The sequence below is a fragment of the Rhinatrema bivittatum genome, chromosome 2 (assembly GCF_901001135.1).
Source record: "Rhinatrema bivittatum chromosome 2, aRhiBiv1.1, whole genome shotgun sequence".
Classification (NCBI taxonomy): Eukaryota; Metazoa; Chordata; class Amphibia; order Gymnophiona; family Rhinatrematidae; genus Rhinatrema; species Rhinatrema bivittatum.
The window spans coordinates 81,039,859-81,067,566 of record NC_042616.1 but is presented as its reverse complement, the minus strand read 5'-3'; the positions used below and the strand labels follow the sequence as shown (position 1 = coordinate 81,067,566).

The 27,708-nt window shown below is 44.8% G+C and overlaps 1 protein-coding gene across 1 annotated transcript in view; it reads right to left on the bottom strand.

Moving 5' to 3' along the window:
* DLEC1 (DLEC1 cilia and flagella associated protein) overlaps positions 1–27,708 on the bottom strand; it is a 778,557-nt gene that overhangs the window by 521,139 nt on the left and 229,710 nt on the right. The window contains exon 9 of the mRNA XM_029587026.1: positions 22,931–23,151. Within this exon, the coding sequence (XP_029442886.1) occupies positions 22,931–23,151 (221 nt within the window). The remainder of the gene's footprint in view (positions 1–22,930; positions 23,152–27,708) is intronic.

Genomic DNA, 27,708 nt, shown 5'->3' with positions numbered 1-27,708 from the left:
CTACATATTATGACCCCTAGCTCTATAGCTTTTTTCTATTGGAAAAGGTTTGCATCATTAATACCTTTCTGGTATTTGTAAGTCTGTATCTTATCTCACCTGTCTCTCTTCTCCTCCAGGAGATATATATATTTTTATATCCTTTAGTCTCATCTCATAAGTCTTAGGATGCAGACCACTCAAAATTTTGGTTGTCTTTCTCTGAATTACTTCCATCCTGTCTCTATCCATTTTGAGATACTGTCTCCAGAAATGAACTCCAAGTCAAGCCTCACAAAGGCCCTGTACAGGGGCATCATCATCTTTTTCCTGCTGATTATGCCTCTCTCTTAAGAACATGAGAACATGCCATACTGGGTCAGACCAAGGGTCCACCAAGGGTCCATCAAGCCTAGCATCCTGTCTCCAACAGTGGCCAAAAACTAAGTCTATCCCATGTTTTCTAAGTCAACTTAATTAATAGCAGATAATGGATTTCTCCTCCAAGAACTTATCCAATCCTTTTTTAAACCTAGCTACACTAACTGCACTAACCATATCCCCTGGCAACAAATTCCAGAGTTTAATTGTGCGTTGAGTGAAAAAGAACTTTCTCCAATTAGTTTTAAATGTGCCACATGCTAACTTCATGGAGTGCCTCCTTGTCCTTCTATTATCCGAAAGAGTAAATAACCGATTCACATTTACCCGTTCTAGACCTCTCATGATTTTAAACACCTCTATCATATCTCCCCTCAGCCATCTCTTCTCCAAGCTGAATAGTCCTAACCTCTTGATGCAACCCAGTATCCTTTTGGTTTTAGCTATCACCTTGTCACATTGCTTTGCTGCCTTCAGATCATAAGACATTATCACCACGAGGTCTTATTCCTAGTCCATGCATATCAATCTTTTACTTCCATCACATAAAGCTCCTTTGGATTTCTGCACCCCAAATGCATCATTCTGCACTTCTTGGCACTGAATCCCTGCTTTATTAACACCTCATTGGCTATCTCTAATGTCCAGTATCTCCAATATGGGCACCTGCAACATCTTCAACTGTACCTAACAAGATTCATATTCCATTTTGATGTGAAATCTTAGGGGCGGATTTTCAGCGCCCTGCTCGCCTAAATCCGCCCAAAACCGGGCGGATTTAGGCGAGCAGGGCCCTGCGCGCCGGTAAGCCTATTTTACATAGGCCTACCGGCGCGCGCAGACCCCGGGACTCGCGTACGTCCCGGGGTTTTCGGAGGGGGGCGTGTCGGGGGCGTGTCGGGGGGCGGGCCCCGGTCGACGCGGCGTTTCGGGGGCGTGTCGGCCGCGTTTTTGGGGGCGGGTACGGGGCGTGGCTACGGCCCGGGGCGTGGCCGCGCCCTCCGTACCCGCCCCCAGGTCGCGGCCCGGCGCGCAGCAGGCCCGCTGGCGCGCGGGGATTTACGTCTCCCTCCGGGAGGCGTAAATCCCCCGACAACGGTAAGGGGGGGGTGTAGACAGGGCCGGGTGGGTGGGTTAGGTAGGGGAAGGGAGGGTAAGGTGAGGGGAGGGCAAAGGAAAGTTCCCTCCGAGGCCGCTCCGATTTCGGAGCGGCCTTGGAGGGAACGGGGGGAGGCAGCGCGGCTCGGCGCGCGCAGGCTATACAAAATCGATAGCCTTGCGCGCGCCGATCCAGGATTTTAGTGGATACGCGCGGCTCCGCGCGTATCTACTAAAATCCAGCGTACTTTTGCTTGAGTCTGATGCGCAAGCAAAAGTAGGCTGTTCGCGCGCCTCTTAAAATCTACCCCTTATTGTGAATTTTTTGTGAACATTTTTTTGAATTTTTATAATGCATATAAAATGTCAGTTTCAAGGGAAATGCTACTCAAGTAGCCTCCTGATTCTATTCTAATGGTAATGCAAATCATTTGGCAGGAAAATGTGACCAGCACTTATTTTTTAGCTGAAGAAAAATTCCACTTTTGTCAGCTTACTGTTGCGCTGGAGGTGGACCCTTGGCCCAGTGCAGGATTGGTAGGGTCCTCTGGTTGGACCCAGAGAGCGCCTGCCACCAGGAGGCGGAGCACACGAGGAGACAGAGGTTAGCTGGAGCTTCGCCAATATCAGTCAGGGGATTCCGCAGGTTGAGCCCTTGGGTACCCGGACCGCCTGGACTTAGGTGGACCTCAGGTGGTCTCCTGGAGAGGTAGCGGATGGGTGTGCCCACCACGAGCAAGGTTGCACGGTGTTATGGTTATGAGGTGTTGGAGTGGATTCTTGGGTACTGTGGTGATGGCCACTCCCACGGGGAGGAGCCCCGTGAGGAACCACAGTACTAGGCTAGACTCTATACACGCAGACACAGAGAAGTTGTATTTACTGTACAGCTCGATGGTACTGCCCGGGGAGCGGGCAGCAGTGAAGGTAACCCAGTGAAGTTGCCCAGGGGTACTCAGCAGAGGAGACCACTCTCACACTCGAGTAGGATAGGCAGCGCAGCGTAGCAGGGACAGGTCATGGATGCAGACACAGAGCGCTGAAGCTGAGACAGACTGAAAGGGTTAGTACTCACTGAAGCAGAAAGCTGTATTGTTGAAAGTCCTCAAATATCCAGCTGATATATGGAACTCAAGTGTGACTTGCTTTCTTGCAACCGTCATACATAGCCTCAAGAGTATGATGGCTTATGGTGTCAAGCCCGTGAAACTCTGGGCTTGAATAATCATAGGTTGCTGCAAGTGTATTTAAGAGCAAATACTGTGTGAATACTACTAATATTTGCACTTATCAGTTTCCACCGGAAGGGCTGGTAACGTATAACATCCTGAAGTGCTCGCTCCAACACTGCAATGTTTCGGAGTGTTCGACTCCTTCCTCAGGGAGCTTCAGGGATTGCTCTGGTGTAACTCTGTGTGGAAAAAACAGTATAAAGAGTTCTACAAAATGCCTGCAGGCTAATAAATCCAACAAATGGCAGAGGTTTGGAAGTGAAAAACTTACTGTGAGATAATGATTGTGGTCAATAGACAAGCGGTGAAAACCACTGGCTGTACTCGCTGAAAAAAAACAATTAGCGTTTAAAAGGGTTCTCTCATGAAAATAAGAATGACAACTGAAATACATATGAATTTAAATGCTGCAACAAATTAACACGCTGATGTATATTGCAGTCTCTCTATGGGCTGAGTAATGCCGTCTCACAATCTTCTTAGTGATGTCAAGGCTGAAAAATGCCGTTGCATTGAAAGATGCTCTTTTGTGAAAATACAGAGAGAATGACATGTTCGTATGAGTGCTGCAAAATTTTAACTCGCTGGTGTATATTAAAGTCTCTCAATGAGCTTAATAATGCTGTTGCAATAAGGTTATAAAGTACTTACGTGCACCAAAAGTGAAGCAGCCTTGCCGAGGTATATGCCGCTGAAATGACAAGGAACCGCGGGAAAAAACGCCGGTTTTAAAGGGGACCTGCCGACTAGAGTTAACAATAGCAGGAAATGACGTATGTAACTCCAAATTTGGAGATAACCATATATGGTGAATGATGTGTATGGGGGAATACTACAACAACTAAAGTCCATATATGGGCAGTGACGTCATGCGGGCGGCCATTTTGAAGAAAATGAAAATTGCAGGGAAATCTCCTTGTTTAAACGAGAGGAAATCCTTTTAAGTGTTATATGCAATACTGACATGATGAGCAACCGGTTGATGTAAAAGTCCAATATAAATGACAGAGTAAACATATCTGATTCAAAAATGTGAGCGGAATCAAGTTCACGTTGACAGGAAAACTATTTTTGGTGAGGAACCTTGAACCGGCATCTACGTCAAAAACGCAGCCATTATAAAGAACAATATGAAACAGCTTGCAAAAGCTTTGATTACAAGGGAAAGTGAACAGAACGTCGTGTGTGGTACATTATTAAACTAGGGAGAACCATTCGACTCTTTCATTAAGCCCCAATGGTTCAATGGAGCGTAATTGAAAAATCCAACGATTTTCTTTAAAATTGAGCTGTGATGTTCTGTCGCCTCCTCTCCAGTGTAAGGGAATATGTTCAAGAATAGCCCACTTGTATTCATCAAATGTGTGTGTATGTGCCAAGCTATGTTGGACTAGAGGAGCTTTAATGTCCTTGTTGTTGATTCTGCTATCTGCTATATCCATATATCAGCTGGATATTTGAGTATTTTGAAAGTTTCTGTTTTTCAGCTTTTCTGAGTGGTTATTATATACTATTGTTAGACATTCTCAGCTACAACAATGGCTTCATTGGACTGGAAGGACATTTTTAGCTACTCAGCTGAACATGTCTCCACTATAGCCCAAGAATCTTCTCTCTTTTCTGATACCTCATCACCAACCACTCCACCTGACATTTTGGGTGAGTTATTGATTTTACATAAAAGGAACACCCGCGCAGAGCTACATGGCATTACGATGATAGAGTATGTGAAGCAACAAGTTATTCCGCGAGGACTTCGCATCAACAAAGCACCACTCATGTTCACAGACAGGCCTGATTTTCTTGCCAAATGGGCCGCAATACTGAACAAATGTTCTTTAGATTTAATGCTTTTAATCATAGAATATACGAAGGTTATAACTGAACAAATTCAAGCAGAAATCATAGTGGTGGAAGATGACTTTAAAGCTACAACCGACGTGGAAACAGCGCAACATTCTATGGAAGAATTACATGCAACCATTGAGAAATTTAAAACTGACATCAAACGCAACAAAGTCACTAAATTTAGACGACACAAAAGCGACTATGACAATGGTAGCATTTATACATGGCTCCACAAGAAGGATGATAAAGATCCCGTCCCTAAAAAAGTTGCGTTTGCTTCATCAGAAGATTCCTCAAGTGGATCGGAAGATCAACCGGTCCCTCGCGGATCGCGTCCACCTACTTTTTTAGACAAACGCCGTTATCCATCCCGTCCTCCATGACCCCACGGCAGAAAATCCCGTCAACAACCTCCACCCGAAGCGGACGCCCAGTGGCACAAACCGTTCACACGGTCGCAAAATCAGGACAGTCGTCGATAATCAACTTATCAAGGTATCATCTGACGACAGCAGAAGAACAGGTGTTGAATCGAGGGCTATCTTACGTCCCCACCAACCGTCATGATTCTTTTGTCTGCCGGATCCAATTATACAAATTTTTCAGACTTCTTATGATTAAACATTACTTCTCTAAAAATCCACAACAAACATCATTTGATCTTTCATTAGTTAAGAAAAAATCAAGTTGGATACCACCGGGCGTGGTTGATGAACAAATCAAGGCCTTTCAAACCCTGGTACTTCAAGAATTATCGGACATAGAATCCAGACATTACCACACCTTTTTTAATCTCTCCACTACAGAAAATCAAGCCCTTAAATCATTAGCCTCCAATACTAAGATAATCATCAAACCCGCTGATAAAGGCGGAGCTACTGTTATCTTAGATCAACAAGATTATCATACAGAAATTCTACGTCAATTAGATGACCACAAATATTACAGGCTTTTACAAGATGATCCCACACCGTCACTATCCTCTAAGATTGGTGTCTTGCTTAAAATCGCATATGAGCAAGGCTTTCTTACCACCAAGGAATATAATTTTCTTAAGGTGGAACATCCTCGTATTCCAGTCATCAATGGGGTTCCCAAGATTCACAAGACGTTGGTTCATCCACCCTGTCGGCCGATTGTTTCAGCTAACGGCTCCATCTTGGAACCCTTAGCTAAATTCATGGACATTTTTCTTCAAGTTCCAGTCAAAAATGCTACTTCATATATACAAGATACCTCAGACATGCTTAATAAACTTTCCACGGTCAGTAACATATCCAGCAGTCATTTTCTTGTCAGTCTAGACATCGAGGTATTATACACAAATATTCCGCAATCGGATGCACTTACACTCGTCCAAGAGATAGTCGAAAATAGGACAAGACCGCATTGCATTCCATCAGAATTCTTAGATGAATTAACAGACATTATTCTTCACAACAATTTTTTCGCTTTTGAACAGCGTTTTTATCTCCAAACCCATGGAGTAGCTATGGGCTCGCCCATAGCACCTGATGTTGCTAATCTGTATGTGACTAGATTCGAGGAAGAACATGTCTATTCATCCCCACAATTCCAGTTTGTTCAATTATGGTCACGATACATAGACGATATATTTTTTATCTGGACTCACACTGAGGAACAACTGCTACAGTTTCACCAATGGCTCAATCACATTGATCCACACTTAAAATTCAGTATTGTGTACAATCAACATTCACTAGCATTTTTAGACATCAAGATTACAAAGAATTCGCACGGTGTAAGCACCACGCTGTTCAGGAAACCCACCGACCGCAACAACTACCTGCGTTTTCAGAGCCACCACCCTAGAAGATTTAAAGAGGGTTTACCCGTGGGACAATTCTTCAGACTCCGGAGACTGTGTTCAGACATTGGAGACTTTCACACACAAGCTGGACATCTTCATAATAGGTTTCTCGAAAGAGGATATCCTGCTCCAGTCATCCATAGAGCTTACAAAAGGGCTACCTTTTCTGATAGAACTCAGTTACTACAATACAAACATCGTAATGAATCCCCCGGCTTGATCTGCGTCCTACCATACACAGAGCTTACCACTCACATTAAACGAGCCATTATGGACAATTGGCATGTTCTCAGTCCCCACCCACAGTTTCATGAACCTCCCATGTTCGCATATACTCGCGGCCAGAACATTAAACAAAAGGTTGTTAGAGCAGCTCCTCGTTCGCTACCCTGCCCTATCCAAGGGCAACTTTCAGTTTGTGGGAAATGTTCTTGTTGCAGTCAAGCTATGACAGGCTCAGATTGGACCGATCCCCAAACAGGATTGAAGATCATTCACAATCATAACGTAAATTGCAACACAGATTTTGTAATTTACGTTTTACAGTGTCCTTGCAATAAAATTTACATAGGACGCACACGGCGCAAGATCCGCATCAGACTAGTGGAGCACCGTAGCAGAATCAACAACAAGGACATTAAAGCTCCTCTAGTCCAACATAGCTTGGCACATACACACACATTTGATGAATACAAGTGGGCTATTCTTGAACATATTCCCTTACACTGGAGAGGAGGCGACAGAACATCACAGCTCAATTTTAAAGAAAATCGTTGGATTTTTCAATTACGCTCCATTGAACCATTGGGGCTTAATGAAAGAGTCGAATGGTTCTCCCTAGTTTAATAATGTACCACACACGACGTTCTGTTCACTTTCCCTTGTAATCAAAGCTTTTGCAAGCTGTTTCATATTGTTCTTTATAATGGCTGCGTTTTTGACGTAGATGCCGGTTCAAGGTTCCTCACCAAAAATAGTTTTCCTGTCAACGTGAACTTGATTCCGCTCACATTTTTGAATCAGATATGTTTACTCTGTCATTTATATTGGACTTTTACATCAACCGGTTGCTCATCATGTCAGTATTGCACATAACACTTAAAAGGATTTCCTCTCGTTTAAACAAGGAGATTTCCCTGCAATTTTCATTTTCTTCAAAATGGCCGCCCGCATGACGTCACTGCCCATATATGGACTTTAGTTGTTGTAGTATTCCCCCATACACGTCATTCACCATATATGGTTATCTCCAAATTTGGAGTTACATACGTCATTTCCTGCTATTGTTAACTCTAGTCGGCAGGTCCCCTTTAAAACCGGTGTTTTTCCCGCGGTTCCTTGTCATTTCAGCGGCATATACCTCGGCAAGGCTGCTTCACTTTTGGTGCACGTAAGTACTTTATAACCTTATTGCAACAGCATTATTAAGCTCATTGAGAGACTTTAATATACACCAGCGAGTTAAAATTTTGCAGCACTCATACGAACATGTCATTCTCTCTGTATTTTCACAAAAGAGCTCTTTCAAAGCAACGGCATTTTCCAGCCTTGACATCACTAAGAAGATTGTGAGACGGCATTACTCAGCCCATAGAGAGACTGCAATATACATCAGCGTGTTAATTTGTTGCAGCATTTAAATTCATATGTATTTCAGTTGTCATTCTTATTTTCATGAGAGAACTCTTTTAAACGCTAATTGTTTTTTTCAGCGAGTACAGCCAGTGGTTTTCACCGCTTGTCTATTGACCACAATCATTATCTCACAGTAAGTTTTTCACTTCCAAACCTCTGCCATTTGTTGGATTTATTAGCCTGCAGGCATTTTGTAGAACTCTTTATACTGTTTTTTCCACACAGAGTTACACCAGAGCAATCCCTGAAGCTCCCTGAGGAAGGAGTCGAACACTCCGAAACATTGCAGTGTTGGAGCGAGCACTTCAGGATGTTATACATTACCAGCCCTTCCGGTGGAAACTGATAAGTGCAAATATTAGTAGTATTCACACAGTATTTGCTCTTAAATACACTTGCAGCAACCTATGATTATTCAAGCCCAGAGTTTCACGGGCTTGACACCATAAGCCATCATACTCTTGAGGCTATGTATGACGGTTGCAAGAAAGCAAGTCACACTTGAGTTCCATATATCAGCTGGATATTTGAGTATTTTGAAAGTTTCTGTTTTTCAGCTTTTCTGAGTGGTTATTATATACTATTGTTGAAAGTCCTGGCAGGCAGAAGTTGTTCAATGGCAGGCACCAGATTAGGGAGAGCAGGCCACTGAGGAGCGAATACCCGGTATCCCACGATAGGTACCTGAAATAGAGCAGAAGGGCCCCCGAGCAGTGGGTACCCAGGTTAGTGAAGAATTACCCCGAAGGGCAGAGAGAGCTTCCTGCAGTAGCTGGGAAGCGGCAGAGCAGCTTAGACCAGAGGCAATCCAATCTTTGCTAACTCAGTTTGTTAGCAAGCGAAGGGCAGGCTAAATACCAGGAAGTGATGACGTCACTCGGAGGGAACACCCCCGAGGTTCCCGCCATGACGTGGATAAACACGTGGGTGGCATGCGCGCGCGCACCCAAAGAGGCCCTCAGGAAAATCATGGCGAACACCGTCGCCGTTGCTGATCCGGGGACACCGGAGAGAGCTGCATGAAGATACCGTGGCAGCCAACTTCCCAAGGCTTGAGGAGAGAGAAGGAAGAAAGGTGAGGCACAAAGGTCGAACAGTACCCCCCTTCAAAGGGCCCCCTCCAGACCCCCTACCTGGTCTTGGTTTTTGAGGATACAATTGATGAAATTGAGGAAGCATCTCTTTGTTCATGATATTAGCCAATGGTTCCAAGAGTTTTCTTCTGGTCCGTAGCCCTCCCATGACAGGAGGTATTCCCAAACTCTGCCTCTCTTTCTTACATCAAGGATGACATCTACCTTGTAGTCGATGTCTTCTTCTTCTTCTGAGGATGGTTCAGGTGTTTTGGTGGAGAACCTGCTAAGAACAAGCGGTTTCAGCAGCGATACGTGGAAAGCATTATGAATCTTCATAACTGGAGGAAATTTCAGACTATAGGTGAAATAGAAAAGGGTCCGACAAAGCATGGAGCAAAGTGGGTAGATGGAAGCTTAAGTCTCAGGTGTTTGGTAGAGAGCCAGACTTTATCACTAGGCTGGAATTCAGGAGCCTTGCTACGGTGAGCATCATAGCCTTTCTTTGCTCTTTGTCCTGCTTGTTGGAGCATCTCTTTAGTCTTTCTCCAGAGCTGCTGTATATCTTTGGCAGTAGATTGAGCTGCCGGGGACGACACAGAAAGTGGAAGTGGTAAAGGTGGTAATGGTAGTCGTCCGTAGACCACTTCAAAAGGTGTAGATTCAGTAGATGAAGCTGGATGAGAATTGATGGCACATTCAGCCCAGGGCAACAGTTCAGCCCAGTCATTCTGTCGTGAACTGACATAAGCGTGGAGGAACTGTTTGAGAGTTCTATTCATTCTCTCTGTTTGGCCATTCGACTTAGGATGGTACGGTGAAGTGAAGTCAAGTGTGATGTCTAATTTCTTTTTCTCAAAGATTATGGAAAAGATAGTGAATCGCCAACTCACAGAATACCTTGAAAACAATAAAATACTGCACCCTGCCCAATTTGGCTTCCGTAAATACCTCAACACCGAAACTCTCCTACTCTCCCTCTCTGATCACATACTCAGAGGCATGGACCAGCGTAACTGCTACTTACTTGCCCTTCTCGACATCTCAGCCGCCTTTGACACTATCAACCACAATCACCTCCTCACCCGACTGGCTGAAATAGGCATTTCAGGCCTAGCCCTGCTATGGTTTAAATCTTACCTATCCAACAGGAAGTTTGCTGTCAAAATAGGAAATGCCGAATCCACACGCTACACCCTGTCCCAAGGCATCCCCCACAAGGCTCCTCCCTCTCCTCCACCTTATTCAACATTTATCTTACCCCCCTCTGTCAGCTTCTAACAGACCTTGGCCTCAAATTCTACCTCTATGCGGATAATGTTCAAATCCTCACCCCCATTCATAACTCCCTAACTGATGCCCTGGCACACTGGAACACATGTCTCGCTTCCATAAATGACTTCCTCACATACATCCACCTTGCATTAAACACTTCCAAAACAGAATTGCTCCTTTTATCCCAACACCAACCCCACAAACCCCTGATCTGCAACGACCCAGCCTTCAACACCATTTCTTCCCAACACTGTGTAAGAGACCTTGGGGTAATACTAGACCAACAACTGAATCTTAAAAAATACATCAGTTCCATCCTGAAAGAGGGCTTTTTCAAGCTTAATGTCCTAAATAAACTTAGACCCCTCCTCCACCATCATGACTTCCGGACTGTTATCCAAGCAACTCTATCCTCAAAACTTGACTACTGTAATGCCCTCTTCCTTGGTCTTTCCTCCTCCACTATCAAACCCTTACAAATGTTCCAAAACGCTGTTGCTAGGGTCATCACAAACACACGGAAATCCGACCACATTACTCCCATACTCAAAGACCTCCACTGGCTCCCCGTAACAGCCCGCATCCTCTTTAAAACCCTATCCATAATTCACAAATCCATCTACTCTACAACTCCAACTGGCTTGAAGAACCCTTTTGCCTCTCACACTCGGATCGACCCACCAGGTCTGTCAACAAAGCTACACTAACAGTACCTCCCCTTAAAAGAGCCCACCTTTCCACCACAAGGGCTCGCGCAATCTCCATCGCAGACCCCAAACAATGGAACTCCCTCCCACCTGTTCTCAGACTTATAGAAACATAGAAATGACGGCAGAAGAAGACCAAACGGCCCATCAAGTCTGCCCAGCAAGCTACGCACTTTATCCATTTTTTTTCCCTTTTTCTCTCTCCCACCTGTTTCTATTGGCTTCCAGTACCCTCCAGCCCTAATTCCCCTCCACCCAATTTAGAGAGCAGCTCTGTATCTGCATCCAAGTGACATCCAGCTCAATTAGGGGTAGCAACCGCTGTAACAAGCAGGCCACCCCCTTGCCCCATACTCTTACCCACCCCTGTTTTTATTTTTTTGTTTTGTTTTATTTATTTATTTTTTTTTGGAAATAGCAGCCCTCCATCCTTCCGCTCCGTGAAGGTGGAACACCAACTACTGGCCACTGGCATCCCGCTCCGTGAATGCCTCTGTGGCTACTGCCGCTCCGTGCAGTGTTTGAATGCCGCTGTGGCTACTGCCGCTCCTTGCACTGTTTGAATGCCTCCACTTTATTCACGCCCTCTAGACTTGATGGATCCACAGTGTTTATCCCACGCCCCTTTGAAGTCGTTCACAGTTTTAGACCACCACTTCCTCCGGAAGGGCATTCCAGGCATCCACCACCCTTTCCGTGAAGAAATACTTCCTGACATTGGTTCTTAGTCTTCCTCCCTGGAGCCTCAGCTCGTGACCTCTGGTTCTGCTGATTTTTTTCTGACGGAAAAGGTTTGTCGTTGTCTTTGGATCATTAAAGTTTTTCAAGTATCTGAAAGTCTGAATCATATCACCCCTGCTCCTCCTTTCCTCCAGGGAGTACATATTTAGATTCTTCAATCTCTCCTCGTATGTCATCCTATGAAGACCCTCCACCTTCCTGGACACCCTTCTCTGTACCGCTTCCATCTTGTCCTTGTCTCTTTGTAGATACGGTCTCCAGAACTGAACACAGTACTCCAGGTGTGGCCTCACCAAGGATCTGTACAAGGGGATAATCACTTCCCTTTTCTTACTCGATATTCCTCTCTCTATGCATCCCAGCATTCTTCTGGCTTTTGCTATCGCCTTGTCGCATTGTTTCGCAGACTTCATATCATTAGACACTATCACCCCAAGGTCTCTCTCCTGCTCCGTGCACATCAGCCTTTCCCCCCCCCTCGAATATAGTTCATTCGGATTTCCACTCCCCATATGCATGACTTTGCACTTCTTGGCATTGAATCTCAGGTGCCATATCTTCGACCACTCTTCCAGTTTCCTTAAATCCCGTCTCATTCTCTCCACTCCTTCCGGCGTGTCCACTCTGTTGCAGATCTTAGTGTCATCCGCAAAAAGACAAACATTACCTTCTATCCCGTCCGCAATGTCGCTCACAAAGATATTGAACAGGACCGGTCCCAACACCGATCCTTGCGGTACACCACTTAAAACCTCTCTCTCTTCAGAGAAAGTTCCATTTACCATCACACATTGTTTTCTGTCCGTCAACCAGTTTTCAATCCAGGTCACCACCTCAGCACTCACTCCTAAGCTTCTCGTTTTATTCACCAGTCTCCTGTGCGGAACCGTATCAAAAGCTTTGCTGAAATCCAAGTAGATGACATCGAGCGCTCTTCCTCGATCCAATTCCTTGGTTACCCAGTCAAAAAAGTCAATCAGATTTGTCTGACAGGATCTTCCTCTGGTGAATCCATGCTGCCTCTGGTCCATCAATTCTCCGGACTGTAGATAGTTCACTATTCTCTCTTTCAACAGTGACTCCATTTCTTTTCCCACCTTGAGCCATGCTTCTCTAAATTCCGAAAGAAACTAAAGACCTGACTCTTCCGACAAGCCTACCCAGAATAGTCCACACCCACAATCCTCCCCCCCCCGTACTTGCTCTAACACACCTTTGAACTTCTTCATCTGTACCATTAGAATTCATCCCATAGTCTCTCTTGAACCCATGTACATAATTTCTCCCTAAGACCCTTGTATTTAAGTTACTCCATTGCATTTTTGTTCCTTCGTTTTAGCGTTCATTGTTCACGGTTTGCACTTTCTATTCTACCTTATCTCTGTAATTAACAACTTCCTTGCCCCCTCTCCTGTTCATTGTACTTTCGATCTTTCAGTTGTAATGTAAACCGGCATGATGTTTGCATACTAATGTCGGTATATAAAAACTTTAAATAAATAAATAAAATAAGGCTTTCCAGAACTTAGCTGTAAATTGAGCTCCTCTGTCAGAAACAATATGTTTAGGCATGCCATGTAGGCGAAAGATGTGACTGATGAATAACTTAGCAAGTTCCATGGCTGATGGCAAGCCAGGGAGAGCCACGAAGTGAGCCATCTTTGAAAATCGATCCACTGTAACCCAGATGGTACTGTTACCTCCAGAGAGTGACAGGTCTACCACAAAATCTGTAGCAATGTGGGTCCAGGGCTCATCCGGTGCTGGCAAGGGTTGAAGCAGGCCCCAAGGACGTCCAGGCGGAGGTTTCTGTCTGGCACAATTAGAACAGGAGGCTACATAAGCTAGAGTGTCTTCCTTCATGGTGGGCCACCAACAGTACTTTTGTAGCTTGGCCAGTGTTCGCCGTTGACCAGGGTGTCCAGCCAGTTTAGAATCATGAGCCCATCTTAGTAGTTTCTTCCTTAAGTTGTGGGGTACAATGGTCTTGCCCGGGGGTACCGGATGTGTAGCTGAAAAGGACCACTCGCTTCGAGTCAATAATATGCTGAGTTTCATCAGGAACGTCCTCCGAGAGGAAGGACCGAGATAATGTGTCTGCTCTGGCATTCTTGTCACCAGGATGGTATTTCAGTAAAAAGTTGAAGAACAGGGACCATCTCGCCTGTCTATGGTTGAGGCGTTGAGCGTGACTGACGTACTCCAGATTTTTGTGATCGGTGTAAACAGTGATCTGATGTTGTGCACCTTCAAGCCAGGGGCGCCATTCTTCAAATGCCATCTTTATTGCCAACAGTTCTTTATCCCCAATGCCGTAGTTCTTCTCTGCTGGGGAGAAGCGTCAGGAAAAGAATGAACAGGGGTGCAAGATCTTAGAATCACCTGTCTGGCTTAGCACGGCCCCAACACCTATATCAGAGGCATCAACTTCCACAATGAAGGGTTGTGTAGGGTCAGGATATCGAAGACATGGCTTGCTTTGAAAGGCGTCTTTTAACTTCTGGAATGCGGTCACAGCTTCAGTAGACCAATTAGTGGTGTTGGCTCCCTTCTTAGTCATTGCTGTTAGTGGAACAGTCAATGAGGAGTAATTTTTAATAAAGATCCGGTAGTAGTTAGTAAATCCTAAAAATTGTCTTAGAGCTTTCAGACCAGTGGGCTGTGGCCAATTTTGAATACTCTCAAGCTTCTGAGGGTCCATTTTAAATCCCTTGTTTGAGATGATAGACCCTAAGAAGGGCAAGGATTCTTTATGAAATTCACATTTAGCCAACTTGGCATACAAGTGATTCTCGGGAAGTCTCTGCAGAACTCTTTTGACATCTTCCTGATGGGATTGCAGGTCTTGAGAAAATATCAAGACATCATCCAAGTAGACAACGAGACATCGGTAGAGTAAATCACGTAGAATATCATTCATCAAGTTCTGGAAGATAGCTGGGGCATTGCACAAGCCGAAGGGCATCACCAGGTATTCAAAGTGTCCATCCTGGGTAAACGCCGTCTTCCATTCATCGCCAGAGCGGATGCGAACTAAATTATATGCTCCTTTGAGATCAAGCTTGGAGAATATCTTGGTTCCCTGTAACCTATCAAATAGCTCTGAGATAAGTGGTAAAGGGTAGCGGTCCTTTATGGTGATCTCATTCAGACCTCTGTAGTCAATGCACGGACGTAATGTTCCATCCTTTTTTCCTACGAAGAAGAATCCTGTGCCAGCGGGAGACTTAGAGGGTCTTATGAAGCCTTTCTGGAGATTCTCCTGGATGCAATCTGACATCGCCTTACTCTCCACAACAGAACGGGTGTAGACCCTTCCTTTGGGTGGCTCCATATTGGGCTTCAAGTTGATTGCACAGTCGTAGGATCTGTGTGGTGGTAATACATCAGCGGCCTCTTTTGAGAATACATCTTGATAAGATGCATATTGAGGCGGCAACCCAGACAACAATGGGGTAGTTGGCATGCATGGTATAGGAGAAACTTCCATTAAACATTTGCCATGACAGTCTGGACCCCAACGTGAAAGTTCCAAGGTGGTCCAATTGAATTGTGGCATGTGTTCCTGCAGCCACGGTAACCCAAATACCATAGGGTGCATGGCCTTCTCTAGTAAAAAGAAGGAAATAGTCTCTGTATGAAGAGCTCCAGTATGCAAACTCACAGGCTCGGTAAGAAGGGTTACTTCACCCGGTAAGGCCTCTCCATGAATAGAGGACAGTAGTAATGGAGACGTCATGGTTGTGGTAGGGATCCGCAAATGTTCCACTAGATGTTTCAAAATGAAATTTCCCCCTGCCCCAGAGTCCACTAAGACAAGGGTCTGATATTCCAAAGGCCCACAGATTAGAGATACTGGAAAAAAGAATGGAGGACAGTTAGACCTAAGAAGAGTCCTCCCACAGGACTTAGGTCTGCTAGTTTCCTGGACATATAGGGCATGTTTGTACAACATGGCCAGCTTGTCCACAATACATGCAAAGTCCCAACCTCTTTCGGAATCGTCTCTCTTTAGAAGTCAGATGACTGCGGCCCAATTGCATTGGTTCTTCTTCACCAGCAGTAGGTCTTGAGAGTGTAGGCTTGGGTGCAGGCTTGGCTCAAATCTCTCCCTGGACTGGTCTTCTGGAACTCTTGATCTCTTGAACTTTGTCACGAATTCGGCGGTCAGTCTTAGCTGCCAACTTCATCAGTTCTGCTAAGGTCTCAGGCAGCTCACAATTCACCAATTCATCTTTCAAGCAGGAGTTCAGGCCTTTCAAAAATTTTGTTTTCAAACACCTAGGGTCCTAATGTAACTCAGAGGCCGACGTCTTGAATTCAATGGCAAAGTCTGGTAAAGGTTTGTTACCTTGTTTTAGATGAACCAAGGCTGATCCTGCTGTCGAGTACCAGGCAGGGTCATCAAATACTGACTTGAACCGTTCAAGAAACCCAGCAAGGTCATCCAGGATAGGATCATTGCGTTCCCACAGCGGTGAGCCCCAAGCCAGAGCTCTTCCGTCCAGATACGAAAGGATATAGGTGGTCTTGGCATATGCTGTAGAGAAATGGTTAGGTTGCAGAGAAAAGTGCATGCAACTTTGATTAATAAATCCTCTACATTTCCACACTTCACCAGTGAAGTGTGTTGGAGCACATTGAGGCACTGTAGTCTTGACCGTCACTTCTGGCGGTGTAACTTCTTTACCTGCGGAAGCCGGTGTATTCATCTCTGTGTGCAACTGATTAAAGGCAACAGTCAAGTTGTCTAACGAATTCTGTTGTTCGATGATTCGCTGGGTCAAGCCTGGAATGGCCTGCAAAGCAGTGAGCTGAGCCGAATCCATGGAGTTAGCAATCTGTTATGTTTGTGAGGTGTTGGAGTGGATTTTTGGGTACTGCAGTGATGGCTTCTCCCACAGGGAGGAGCCCCGTGAGGAACTGCAGTACCAGGCTAGACTCTTTGCACACAACACAGAGAAGATAGTTTTATTCTACAGCAGGGTGGCACTGCCTGGGAAGCGGACAGTAGTGGTAGATAGTTCCAGCAGTGGTAGTCCAGGGATCCTCGGCTGAGAGGCCCCGTCTCACTCTGTAGTAGGTGGAGACAGCGTGGAGAACAGGAATAAGTCTTGGATGTAGAGCGCTGAAGCTGTAGAGGAGATAGACTGGTATGTTAGTACTCACTGAAGCAGAAGCTGTATCACTGAGAGTCTTGGCAGGCAGACGTTGTAGAGTGGCAGGCACCAGGTTAGGGAGAGCAGGTCCTCGAGGAGCGAGTACCTGGGATCCCAGGATAGGCAACTGAAAGAAAGTAGAAGGGCCCCTGAGGAGCAGGTACCCCAGTTAGTAGAATTACTCCGAAGGGTGAAGATAGCTTCCTGCGGCAGCTAGGAAGCGGCAGAGCAGTTTAGACCAGAGCAATTCCAATCCTTGCTAACTCGGTTTATTAACAAATGAAGGGCAGGCTAAACACAGGATGTGCTGACATCACTCAGAGGGGATGCCCCCGAGGTTCCCGCCATGACGTAGATAAAGACGTGGGTGGCGTGTGTGCGCGCACCCTAGGAGGCCCTCAGGAAAAACATGGTGAATGCCGTTGCCGATCTGGGGACGCCGGGGAGAGCGGCATGAAGACGCGGTGGTAGCCAACTTCCCAAGGCTTGAAGAGAGAGAAGGAAGAAAGGTGAGGCACAAAGGTCGAAGCCGTCTGAGACCAATGGACGCAACAATGGCATCACCAAAGAACAGTTCCATGATTTATTTGGACACTCTGATGATGAAGAATTGGACTGGGAAAGATTTGAATAAAACAACAAGGACAACCATGGGGGAGGCACTTTATGAGACATTTTTATTCTGTTTTTAAAAAATAAATCACAGCGATTTTAAGGATTTTAAGTTATCAGTTTTTTTCTTAGTGTGATTTCACCATTTCATAAGCCTCCTAGGTTTCATTCTTGACTTATCCACGGGTGACAGATAAATCTTGATTTTGGGGCTCAAAAAATACCCTTGACTTATACATGAGTATATACAGTACTCTCTAGGCCTAACACCTGCAGCTGTAAATTTCTGTTCCCTAGAGATTAACAAGACCTAGTGCTTTCCGTACTTTACAGGTCAGCTCCCAACTAAAGATCTATGTAAGGACAGCATTTGGTACTCGACCCAGAGAGAAGGCCCATTGTTTGGTCAGAGGTGAGATATCTTCACAATGGAAGAGGCCAATGGTCTGTTATAGCTGCACTATGACATTAGCAAAGCTATATAGCCTATTGGCCATCAATAGCATGAAGATGTTGGTACATCACATCTAGCCAAGCATTTCTACATCTATTCCACTGGATAGTGTATGGAGGTGAACACTAACTAGCTAGCTAGTGCCCATCTCACATATATTCTTATGTACCAAACAGTTTTTGCTAAGAGTATGCTCTCTGGAGAAGGAAACACGAGCCACTTGTGAAGCTCAACAGTAAGGAGTTTCCAATTTAGCTCTTGCTGTCTTCCTTGAGAGTATACAATGAGCTTTCAGTTGTATGGAGTACAACTGATATGGTCTTGCATGCAAGAAATGTGCCTAGTTGAATGACCAATGGCACTCTAACATGCAAGGTCATGTGGGTCCTAAACCTTTTACCTCATGAACCCTTAGTCCCAGCTGGGCAAGCGCCTTGTCCATGATGGCTTCCAAACCCTGGTGAGGAGGAAGGAAAGTTGGCTCAGCTGGAACATTCAATATTTGAAGGATTCCCATCTCCTCAGATCTAGGGTCTGGTATTCTTCTAGTTTCTATATTAAGAGCTAATCCTAATTTTTCAAGGAATTTAGCATACGTGAGATTTTCTGGTGGTGAAATAGGCTGGGGGTGATCTTGTAGCAGGTCCGACAGAATGCCCGAACTGCTCGGAGATGACAGTGGAGAGAGATTTGGTAATTGGTATGAGTGGAAGATGCAGGAGAATTTGAACGTTGTGGAGATGTCAGTCCCTGAGGGGAAGAAGGAGAAACACGTGGAGATGCAGGATCTGGTGGATCTGGTAGTGTGGGGTTGGGATCTGATGGCATTCCCTGGAAAAAGTTTTGTAATAGGGTAGTGATCTGAGACACTGTCTCCTGGGCTGATGGACGCTGAGTTGGAGTAGGTACTCTGGCAGATTTTTTCGACCACTTGATAGGGGTCAGGAAGTACCGGTCTCTTCTTAGAGTGGTGAGGAGGAGAGACAATTTCTGGTGAGGAGTCCCAGTTTCCCATTGGCTCCTCTATTATAATATCTGAGAGTACTGACAAGGGAGAGTGGTGGCTCCTGCCTGAGGATACAGTATGCTGAGTAGCAGATCTGGAAGAAGATGGAGATTCACATGAATGTGATATGTGTTTTGTCTTTGAAGATTACTCGTATTAATCTCCGCCAAGATGAGACCAAAAAATCTTTAATCTTGTATCCAAAAAATAATCTCACCCTATTTTGCGTTTTTATAAAATAACAATTTGTTAAGTAATAATTTAAAAAATAATTAGTTGCGGGATGGGGAAAGTTTCATATATTTTGACGCATGCCTCCACGGCCTTGCCTCATTTTTTGTAATATAATCATCAACTTACCTCCCTCCCACTCACTTTATTTTGTTCAATTTTTTTGAATTTTTATGAAATACTTTATTTTATTCAATTTATTAAAAAATGTGATGTCCTCTTCACCATATCCCCAAGTCCACCAAAAGATATGTCCTTCAATATCTCTAAGATGTTTTGTTTCGTTATGAAAATCAAACTGCTTCCTTATTCTTTGAAACTTCTTGCCATTGGAGACTTTTAAATATTCACTTGGTCTAAGGACTTAAATCTTATGACTTAACGGATTGGGAGTGATATCACATTAGATCCGACAGAATAGAATGTTTTTTGAAAACGCCAAAAATCTTACAAATCATCGTGGGGCCTCGGACCAGAGCTTTTGCTTACCCGGGGAAGACTTGGTGGACCTTTTGTCAGCCGGAGAGGGGGCATATGAGTGCCTCAACCTCTTCATCTTTTCAGCCCTTTGATGTCTAGCCCGCGGAGACATCCTGCTGCAGTCTTTACATGTGGCCTGGTCATGATCGGGACAGAGACATAAAAAACAATAATTATATCCATTGGTCACTGACATGATCTTCCCACAGGAGCAATACTTAAATCCTGGGCTTTTAGGCATTTTCTTTTTCGTTTTTGAAGTCTTCTTCGCTTCAGTCTTCTGAGGAGTTGGAGAGAGTGAAAAACCCGTCCGTGAACTACCGCGGAAAACTGAAACTGAGGAGACGGATCGAAGAGCGCAGGAACGCCAAGGTCGTGCGCACTTCAAAGCTCTTCCAGCTAAGAGAGAAAACTCCGCCTCGTGACATCACGGATGACGTCACCCACAATGCATGGCTAAATGCCCTGCTTATCGAAGGAAAAAATAATGTACCATGCATAAATCAATGTGTGCCATGTAAAAATGACGCATGATGCACAGATGCATCGCAATTCGGGATAACATTTCATGAATTGTGCAAAATACCTTCGCATTGCAAAAGATCAGGTATTTCCCTAAACACACCCCTTTTTAATGCGGGTGCTATTTCTTTTATATTTATAGCATTTTAATGATTCTAGGCCTTAGCTGGCAGCTTGCACCACATCAGCTTCTCCCTTCTCCTGCATGTATATAGAGGGAGCTGGTACATTGTGATTGGTTCATGTGTATCTTCGTTCCTTCTCTCCTTTTTTTTTTTAATTTGTAAGAGAGACTGGCAGGGCTTTCAGTGCTTTCCTAGCTCTTCTTTTGGCTGTATGAGTCCTCTCTATGTACTGCCTGATCTCTGGCGGCTGGAGTGCCACACATCAATTTTGTTAATGCAGGTGTGCCTGGGCATGAAAAGGTTGGGAAACATTGGTCCAGAGCATAGGATGCACACCTTTACCATCTACTGGAAATAGTTGAGGTCAACATGGATGCATATAAAGGGGTGACATCAGCAAGCCTGTTATTCTCTGTCGCTATCTGCTGGTCAGTGGGCATTACCTATTCATCTGGACTGGTCTAACGATGAAGAATAACTTTTGTGATGAGATCGTAGTAAAGGTTTCCTTCTGACATATCACTGTTGTGTATCACTGTGCACCGATGGACAACTATTCTACTGTCAGATAAACTTTCTAACAGGTCATTTGCAGTGATCTGTGAGTTCTATTTTGCAGATATGATCAGTTTTCAAGTAGCTCTGTCAGATATTTTTCTTTCCGATATTGCCTTGATTTCAGTAGTTCCATATAACTTCTATTTCTTAATGATATTTCTGACAACTGAAATTACTAGTTAGAAGCATTTAGTGATTATTTTTACAGCCTTTCCTTGCTTTGTAAGAGTACATTATCTTCATTTTCAAATGCTCAGGCAACTGCTGCTTTGAGGTTGCTCATGGTTGTTGAAAGTAGACGGAACAACAATCACAATCTGATAGTTTAGAAGGGTCAGAGTATTTGTTCAACTGTGAAATTGTCTTCATCTGACTAACTGAAGACCTAACAAATCAATCAATTTTTTGGGCCTTATTAACAATGCATTTACACTGCCTTTCAATAGAACAGAGTCAACTAGGTCTTAAGCTATTTGCATGTCATTACAGTTGAATAAGGAATGGGAGGGAGGAGAATGCCAAAGATGATGAAAGAGTAAAACTTTGCAATTGAAAGAGCCTTTATCTCATAATGGGTGAGAAAGTCAATGTACTTTAGTGTTTATTTCAGAGTGTTGGATCATCCTAATTTTAAATGTTTTCTGTTCTTGTGTACTCCAAAAGTTCCTTTTAAACTTTTACAACTACTACAAAATGCTGCCGCTAGGATACTATCAAATTCAAAAAAAAGAGATCACATCACCCCCACACTTATCGAACTTCATTGGCTCCCTATACACTCCCGAATTCTCTATAAAGCCCTTTCCATCATCCACAAAAGTCTGTTGAACTCTAACCTCAATTGGATTAACCCCCCACTCCTCCCCCGTACCTCGAATAGACCCACACGTACAGCCCTCCAAGGAACCCTACGTGCCCAACCCATCAAATCTTTCAAATTATCATCTACCATAAGCAGAGCTTTCTCTCTCGCTGGCCCCTCCATATGGAACTCCCTGCCTCCCGATATACGCCTGGAAACATACACACCCACTTTCAAGAAAAAACTGAAAACATGGCTCTTCCAGCAAGCTTACCACACATCACCTGCCATTACATAAACCCCCACTGTTTAACTAAAAATTGAGTAACTAAGAATTTGCTACATGACTAGGAATCTATTTCTCGGAATATGTCTCATGCCCATCGATTTTGTACTTTGACTCGGCTACTTATGTAATTAGCTTTTGTAAATAGTTGTGATTTTACTGATTTTGCTGTATCTATTTATTGATATCACGGACGCTCGCGGCATAGTCAGCTCTATACCCTATCCCACTTTTAACCACCTTGTTCTCAGTTACATGTAAGGGCCCTGCCCAAAAGTTAACCTGTTTTTTCAATGTTATATGTAAGGGTTCTGCCCATTTGTTCCTTTTTAACTGTAAACCGATGCAATGTGTAAACGGTCATCGGTATAAAAGAAACTTTAAATAAATAAATAAAATAAATAAATGCCCTAATTATGAGATCCCTCACAAAAATACATGGCATTTGCAAAGGTTTGGAAACCTTTCCAATTAAATTCATTATTATTATTTTTTTTAAAAGTTGTTTCTTCACTGACCTGAGAGAATAACTCTCAAAAGCTCATCATAGATATATTTAGTCCAATAAAAAGGTATCACTTACAATTAGTTTGTTGAGCCTTAATTCTATATATTCAAGTGGACTAATATGACAACCACAATTCTTTGCTTGGTATGGTAAGTATGAAAATACAGATAGGAAAATAGCATGTGTATAATATATTAGCAAAAAAACTAAAAGATGTTAATAACGTTTAGTTACTATAGCATAATCCAGATAGAAATCCTAAGGCATGCAAGGTACTTTATCCAAACTGAACAAATGAATTGACGAATTTAGGATTTATGCACAGATAAACCACCCATGGTAGGTGAAAAATGCTCTCTGCTCAGTTTTAGGTCAAGAAAAATATACCTTTCTTGAAACACTTTTTTTCTTCCTGCTATCAATCGTTCCGTTTTCTTTAGAGATGTAATCAGAGACCTGCCTCCATACATAGCATCTGGTGGGAAAAAACGAGGATTCTTCAGGAAATTGTGTCGATTTTCAAGCTGAGTGAGATCTAAGCGGTTTTGTACTCTGTCTGCACAGCGCATATCATCCTTCCAGTGAGGTTTCATGGATGTCCTAGATTTCTTGAGAACACAAACATAAAATAATATATACAGCACAAAGACCTATAAAAACATTACCAAACAAAGTGTCTCACAAAACTAGCATTTATAGAACAATTCTCACATCATATTTCCAACGGCAGGAACCAACAAGCTTGTTGCAACATGGTTCGGGGGTTCTATTTCCATTTAAATCAGGTGCTATGGTTTATCAAAGGTTTACACAAAAGTGACCCAGTACATTAGAGAAAAGTAAAATTATTTCCTGTTCATACCCAGATCTGTCCAGACAAGTGGAATTTGCATCCCTACCAGCAGATGGAGGCAGAGAACAAAAACTTTGAAGCACTGCTACATATCAGAGTGCCACCTGCAGTCCCTCAGTATTTCTCTGTCTCCAGTAGATGGTAGAGGTATAAACCTGCAGTCTGACCAAAAAAAAAAGATTTTTGGGAAGTTTTGAAGTTGGACTGAGGATCCCTAAGTTGTTAGGTTCCTTCGTGGACCATTTCTCAGGTGAAGCCAGGCGACTGGCATCCTCGTTGTAGCCCGCTGTTTTCCAGAGGTCCTGATAGCCAGGGGACTGGCCTCCGAGGTCTCCTCCTACAAGCCGAGGTCCTGTCAAGGGACGTAACCCTGTTCTTTAATTTTATTTTGAGTTTGAATTAAGTTTTTTAAATAAAAAAAAAAAAGATTAGCACAGCGGTTGATCTGAAGGCAGGAGCTTCAGTCTGGATACGGTGGTTGGAGCGTTTTGTGGTGGGAACTGTCGGCGCTGGCAGGAGGAGAAGAGAGAGATAGCCGCCCTTACCTTCTTTACTGGGAGATCTGGGGGAAAGAAGTAGATTTCCTGCTTGCTACTCAGGCCGGCCTGGCAACGCGGCACAGCGCTAAAGCCACATGTGTGACCTGTCTTTTTTCTTCAGCACACTCAGGCTGAAATTTTTTCTTTGCTGTGTGGGGCATGGCTGCATGCAAAGCGTGCAATCTCTAGTCTGCGAGACTACGCACGCTCCCTTTGTACTGGTTGCGCATCAAGGGAAGAGAGAATCTCCACTGGAGCAGCTATAGATAAAAGGGCTCTCCAGTTTTCGGGGGCCACAGCTATGGTCCTAAGAGGATCACAGAGTACAGCCGTACCTGTGGGGGATCACGGGCAGGGGCCCTCGACCTCCAGGGAACCCAGGGATTCCCCTCCTCCTCTTTCACCTGTGGATCAGGGTGCCAAGGAGGGAAAGGAGAGGGGAGGAGAGTCTGATGAGAGCTTGCTTGGTCATGGGACCGAAAAGCCGGAAGAATTTTCTCTGGAATTTGTTCTTTTCCTGCATAAGGCCTTCCTGGCGAGGAAGGGAGCAGGGGAGAGGCAACTCAGAGATGCAGCCACATTGCTCATCCGGATCAGGGTCATCTTTATTAAGATCAGGATCCGCATTTTGAGCCACATCTTGGTCTACATCTGGGCCCTTCCTATGCGGGTCCGCAGGGTCCTGCCGCAGATCATCAGAATCATCTACATCCCTGGGATTGGCCTCCATTCCTGTGCGACCCAGGCCCAGACGTCATAGCAGATCTTCTGAAGACACTACCAGAGGAGGAAAGTCAACACAATGAAGCCAGGGCTGTCCATTCTGTAAAAGTGGTAGAGGGCAGATTGTCCAGCTTTTATGAAGAGTGGATCAAGATTACCTCAGAGCATTGAGTTCTGGAGGTGGTAAGAGATGGCTATACTCTAGAATTTTCGCACCCTGTCTGGGAGGCCTTTCTGAAGTCCCACTGTTCATCTCGAAGCAAGCAAGAAGCAGTGAGGGGGACTCTGCAGAGGTTACCAAGTTTAAACGCAATAGTTCCAGTCCCAATGGACAAGCAGGGACAGGGGAGGTACTCCATTTATTTTGTGGTCTCCATAAAGGAGGGCACCTTTTGGCCCAGTCTAGATTTGCAGAAGGTGAATATAGCCTTGTGGGTTCTGTGTTTTCGAATGGAGTCATTATGCACTGTTCTAGCGGCAGTCCGCAGAAGAGAATTCTTAGCGTCATTGGACCTGACAGAGGCTTACCTCCGTATTCCCATTCAGAAGGACCATCAGAAGTTTCTTCGGTTCATGGTGCTGGGGCAGAATTTTCAGTTCTGAGCTCTTCCCTTCAACTTGACCACAGCGCCCCGAACCTTCACGAAGATGATGGTGGTGGTGGCAGCAGCCTTGCAGCGAGAGGGGATTTTGGTACATCCTTATCTGGACAATTAGCTCATTTGAGCGAAGACAGAGAAGGAGTACGTTCGGTCCCTCCAGCAAGTTATGGACACCTTACGTTTGCTGGGTTGGGTGATAAATGTGGCGAAGAGTCATCTAGTTCCAACCCAGTCATTGGGGTATCTGGGGGCACTGTTCGATACCCAGAAAGGCAGGGTGTTCCTGACCATGGACAGATTGTCGAAGTTACAGGCACAGGTAGCATGCTTGCTACGTCTGTCGGTACAAATAGTATGGGATTATTTGCAGGTCCTAGGTTCCATGGCTTCCACATTGGATTTGGTTCTGTGGGCCTTTGCATACATGAGACCTTTACAGAAGGTGCTCTTGTTCAGGTGGAATCCATTGTTGGAGGAGTATCATCTGCCCTTTCCTCTTCTAGGGGAATGCAGGTCCAGTCTCTCATGGTGGTTCTCGCAGTGCAACCTGGAAAAGGGAATGGATCTGGAGGCCCTGGACTGGGTAATGCTGACCACGGATGCCAGCCTCAAGGATTGGGGGGGATGTGTGCCTAGGGCGATCTGCCCGAGGTCTTTGGTCAACAGGCCCTGGAGGCCTCCCTGCCCTGGATCAAAGGTCGGATGGTTCGTGTGCAATGACGGTGACATACATCAGTCATCAAGGAGGGACAAAGTCATGCAGTGGCTCTAGAGGCTCAGCAGTTGTTTGCTCAATGGCATAGTGGCTTCTCACATCTCAGAAGTGATCAACATGCAAGCAGATTTCCTCAGCAGACAACAACTAGATCCGGGGCAAATAAGAGCTGTCCCCGGAAGCCTGGGATCACATGTGCCAGATGGGGCGTTCTCCATTTGGATCTCATGGCAATGCAAAGACGGCATAGATTTTCAGTCACAGAAGAGATGTTGGCACGGAGGGTCTGGATGCTCTAGTGTGCCCATGGCCGATGGGAATCCTACTGTACGTGTTCCCTCCTTGGCCATTCGTTGGTCGAGTTTTGAAGGAATAGAAATGCAACCAGGGAATGTGGTGCTGATGGCACCAGAGTGGCTGCAGTGACCGTGGTTTGCAGATATGGTGCATCTTGCGATAGGAGGATCCCTCAGGTTAGCCCCACCTGCCAAGGTTACTGCAACAGGGTCCCATATTTTCGGATCGGATCACTTTTGTCTCACGGCTTGGCTTTTGAGAGGCAGTGGTTGCACCTGAAAGGATATTCGGAACAAGTTATCTCCACCTTACTCCAGGCTAGGCGACCTTCTACTTCCCTGGCAAACATAAGGGTCTGGAAAATATTTGAGTCTTGGTATCTACAACAGTGACTGATCCCCTGGCTTTGGACGTTCCTCATATCTTAGCCTTTTTGCAGCAAGGGTTGTCTAAGGGTCTAGCCTATAGCTTGCTCTGCGTTCATTTGTCCGTCTTGGGTTCCCTTGTGGACAAGTTGCATGGAAGGTCATTGGCCTCTCATCCTGATCTAATTCAGTACTTGAAGGGAGTCAAGCATTTGCATCCTTCGATTTGGAAGTTATGCCCGGACTGGAACCTCAACTTAGTTCTGCGAATGCTCTGTGGGTCCCTTTTTGAGGCTTCAAGGGGAGCATCTTTGAAGGACTTGATTTTGAAGACAGTTTTTCTGGTGGCCTTATGTTCATCCCAATGGATTTTAGAGCTACAGGCACTGCCCTGAAGGGATTCCTTTTTGTGTATTTCTAACAACAGGGTGTTGTTGCAAATGGTCCCCTCCTCTTTACTGAAGGTGATGTCCTCCTTTCATATCAATCAGACAATAGAGCTTCCGGCTTCTCTGGAATAGTCTAGGAATTCCCCTCAGGATAGAGAGCGGCATCTTCTGGATGTACAGCGGACTCTGTTGCAGAATCTGAAGGTCACTAACAGTTTTCAGCGATCAGATCACCTTTTTGTGTTGTTCGGTGGCGCGAAGAAAGGAAATAAAGCTCCTAAAGCCACAATCTATGCTTATATTTGTAAGGGTCACAAAATTCCAGAGCGCATTCTACTAGGTGCAGGTGGCCTCCTGGGCGGAATGTCAGTTGGTGCAGCCCTCGCTTCATACTTTCACCAAGTATTACAATTTGGATGTTTGAGTGCAGGCAGATGAAACTTTTGGAGAGAATGTTCTATGCACGGGTCTTTTCGGGTTCTCTCTGTCTAGGGGTGCTTGGGTACATCCCACTTGTCTGGACTGATCTGGGTATGAACAGGAAAGGAAAATTGGTTCTTACTGCAAATTTTCATTCCTGTAATACTACAGATCAGTCCAGAGACCCACCCCTTCGCTGCCAAAAGACTGAATTTCCTGATAGTTGGTGAACCATATTTCAGAAATGATTGCAAATTGTAAA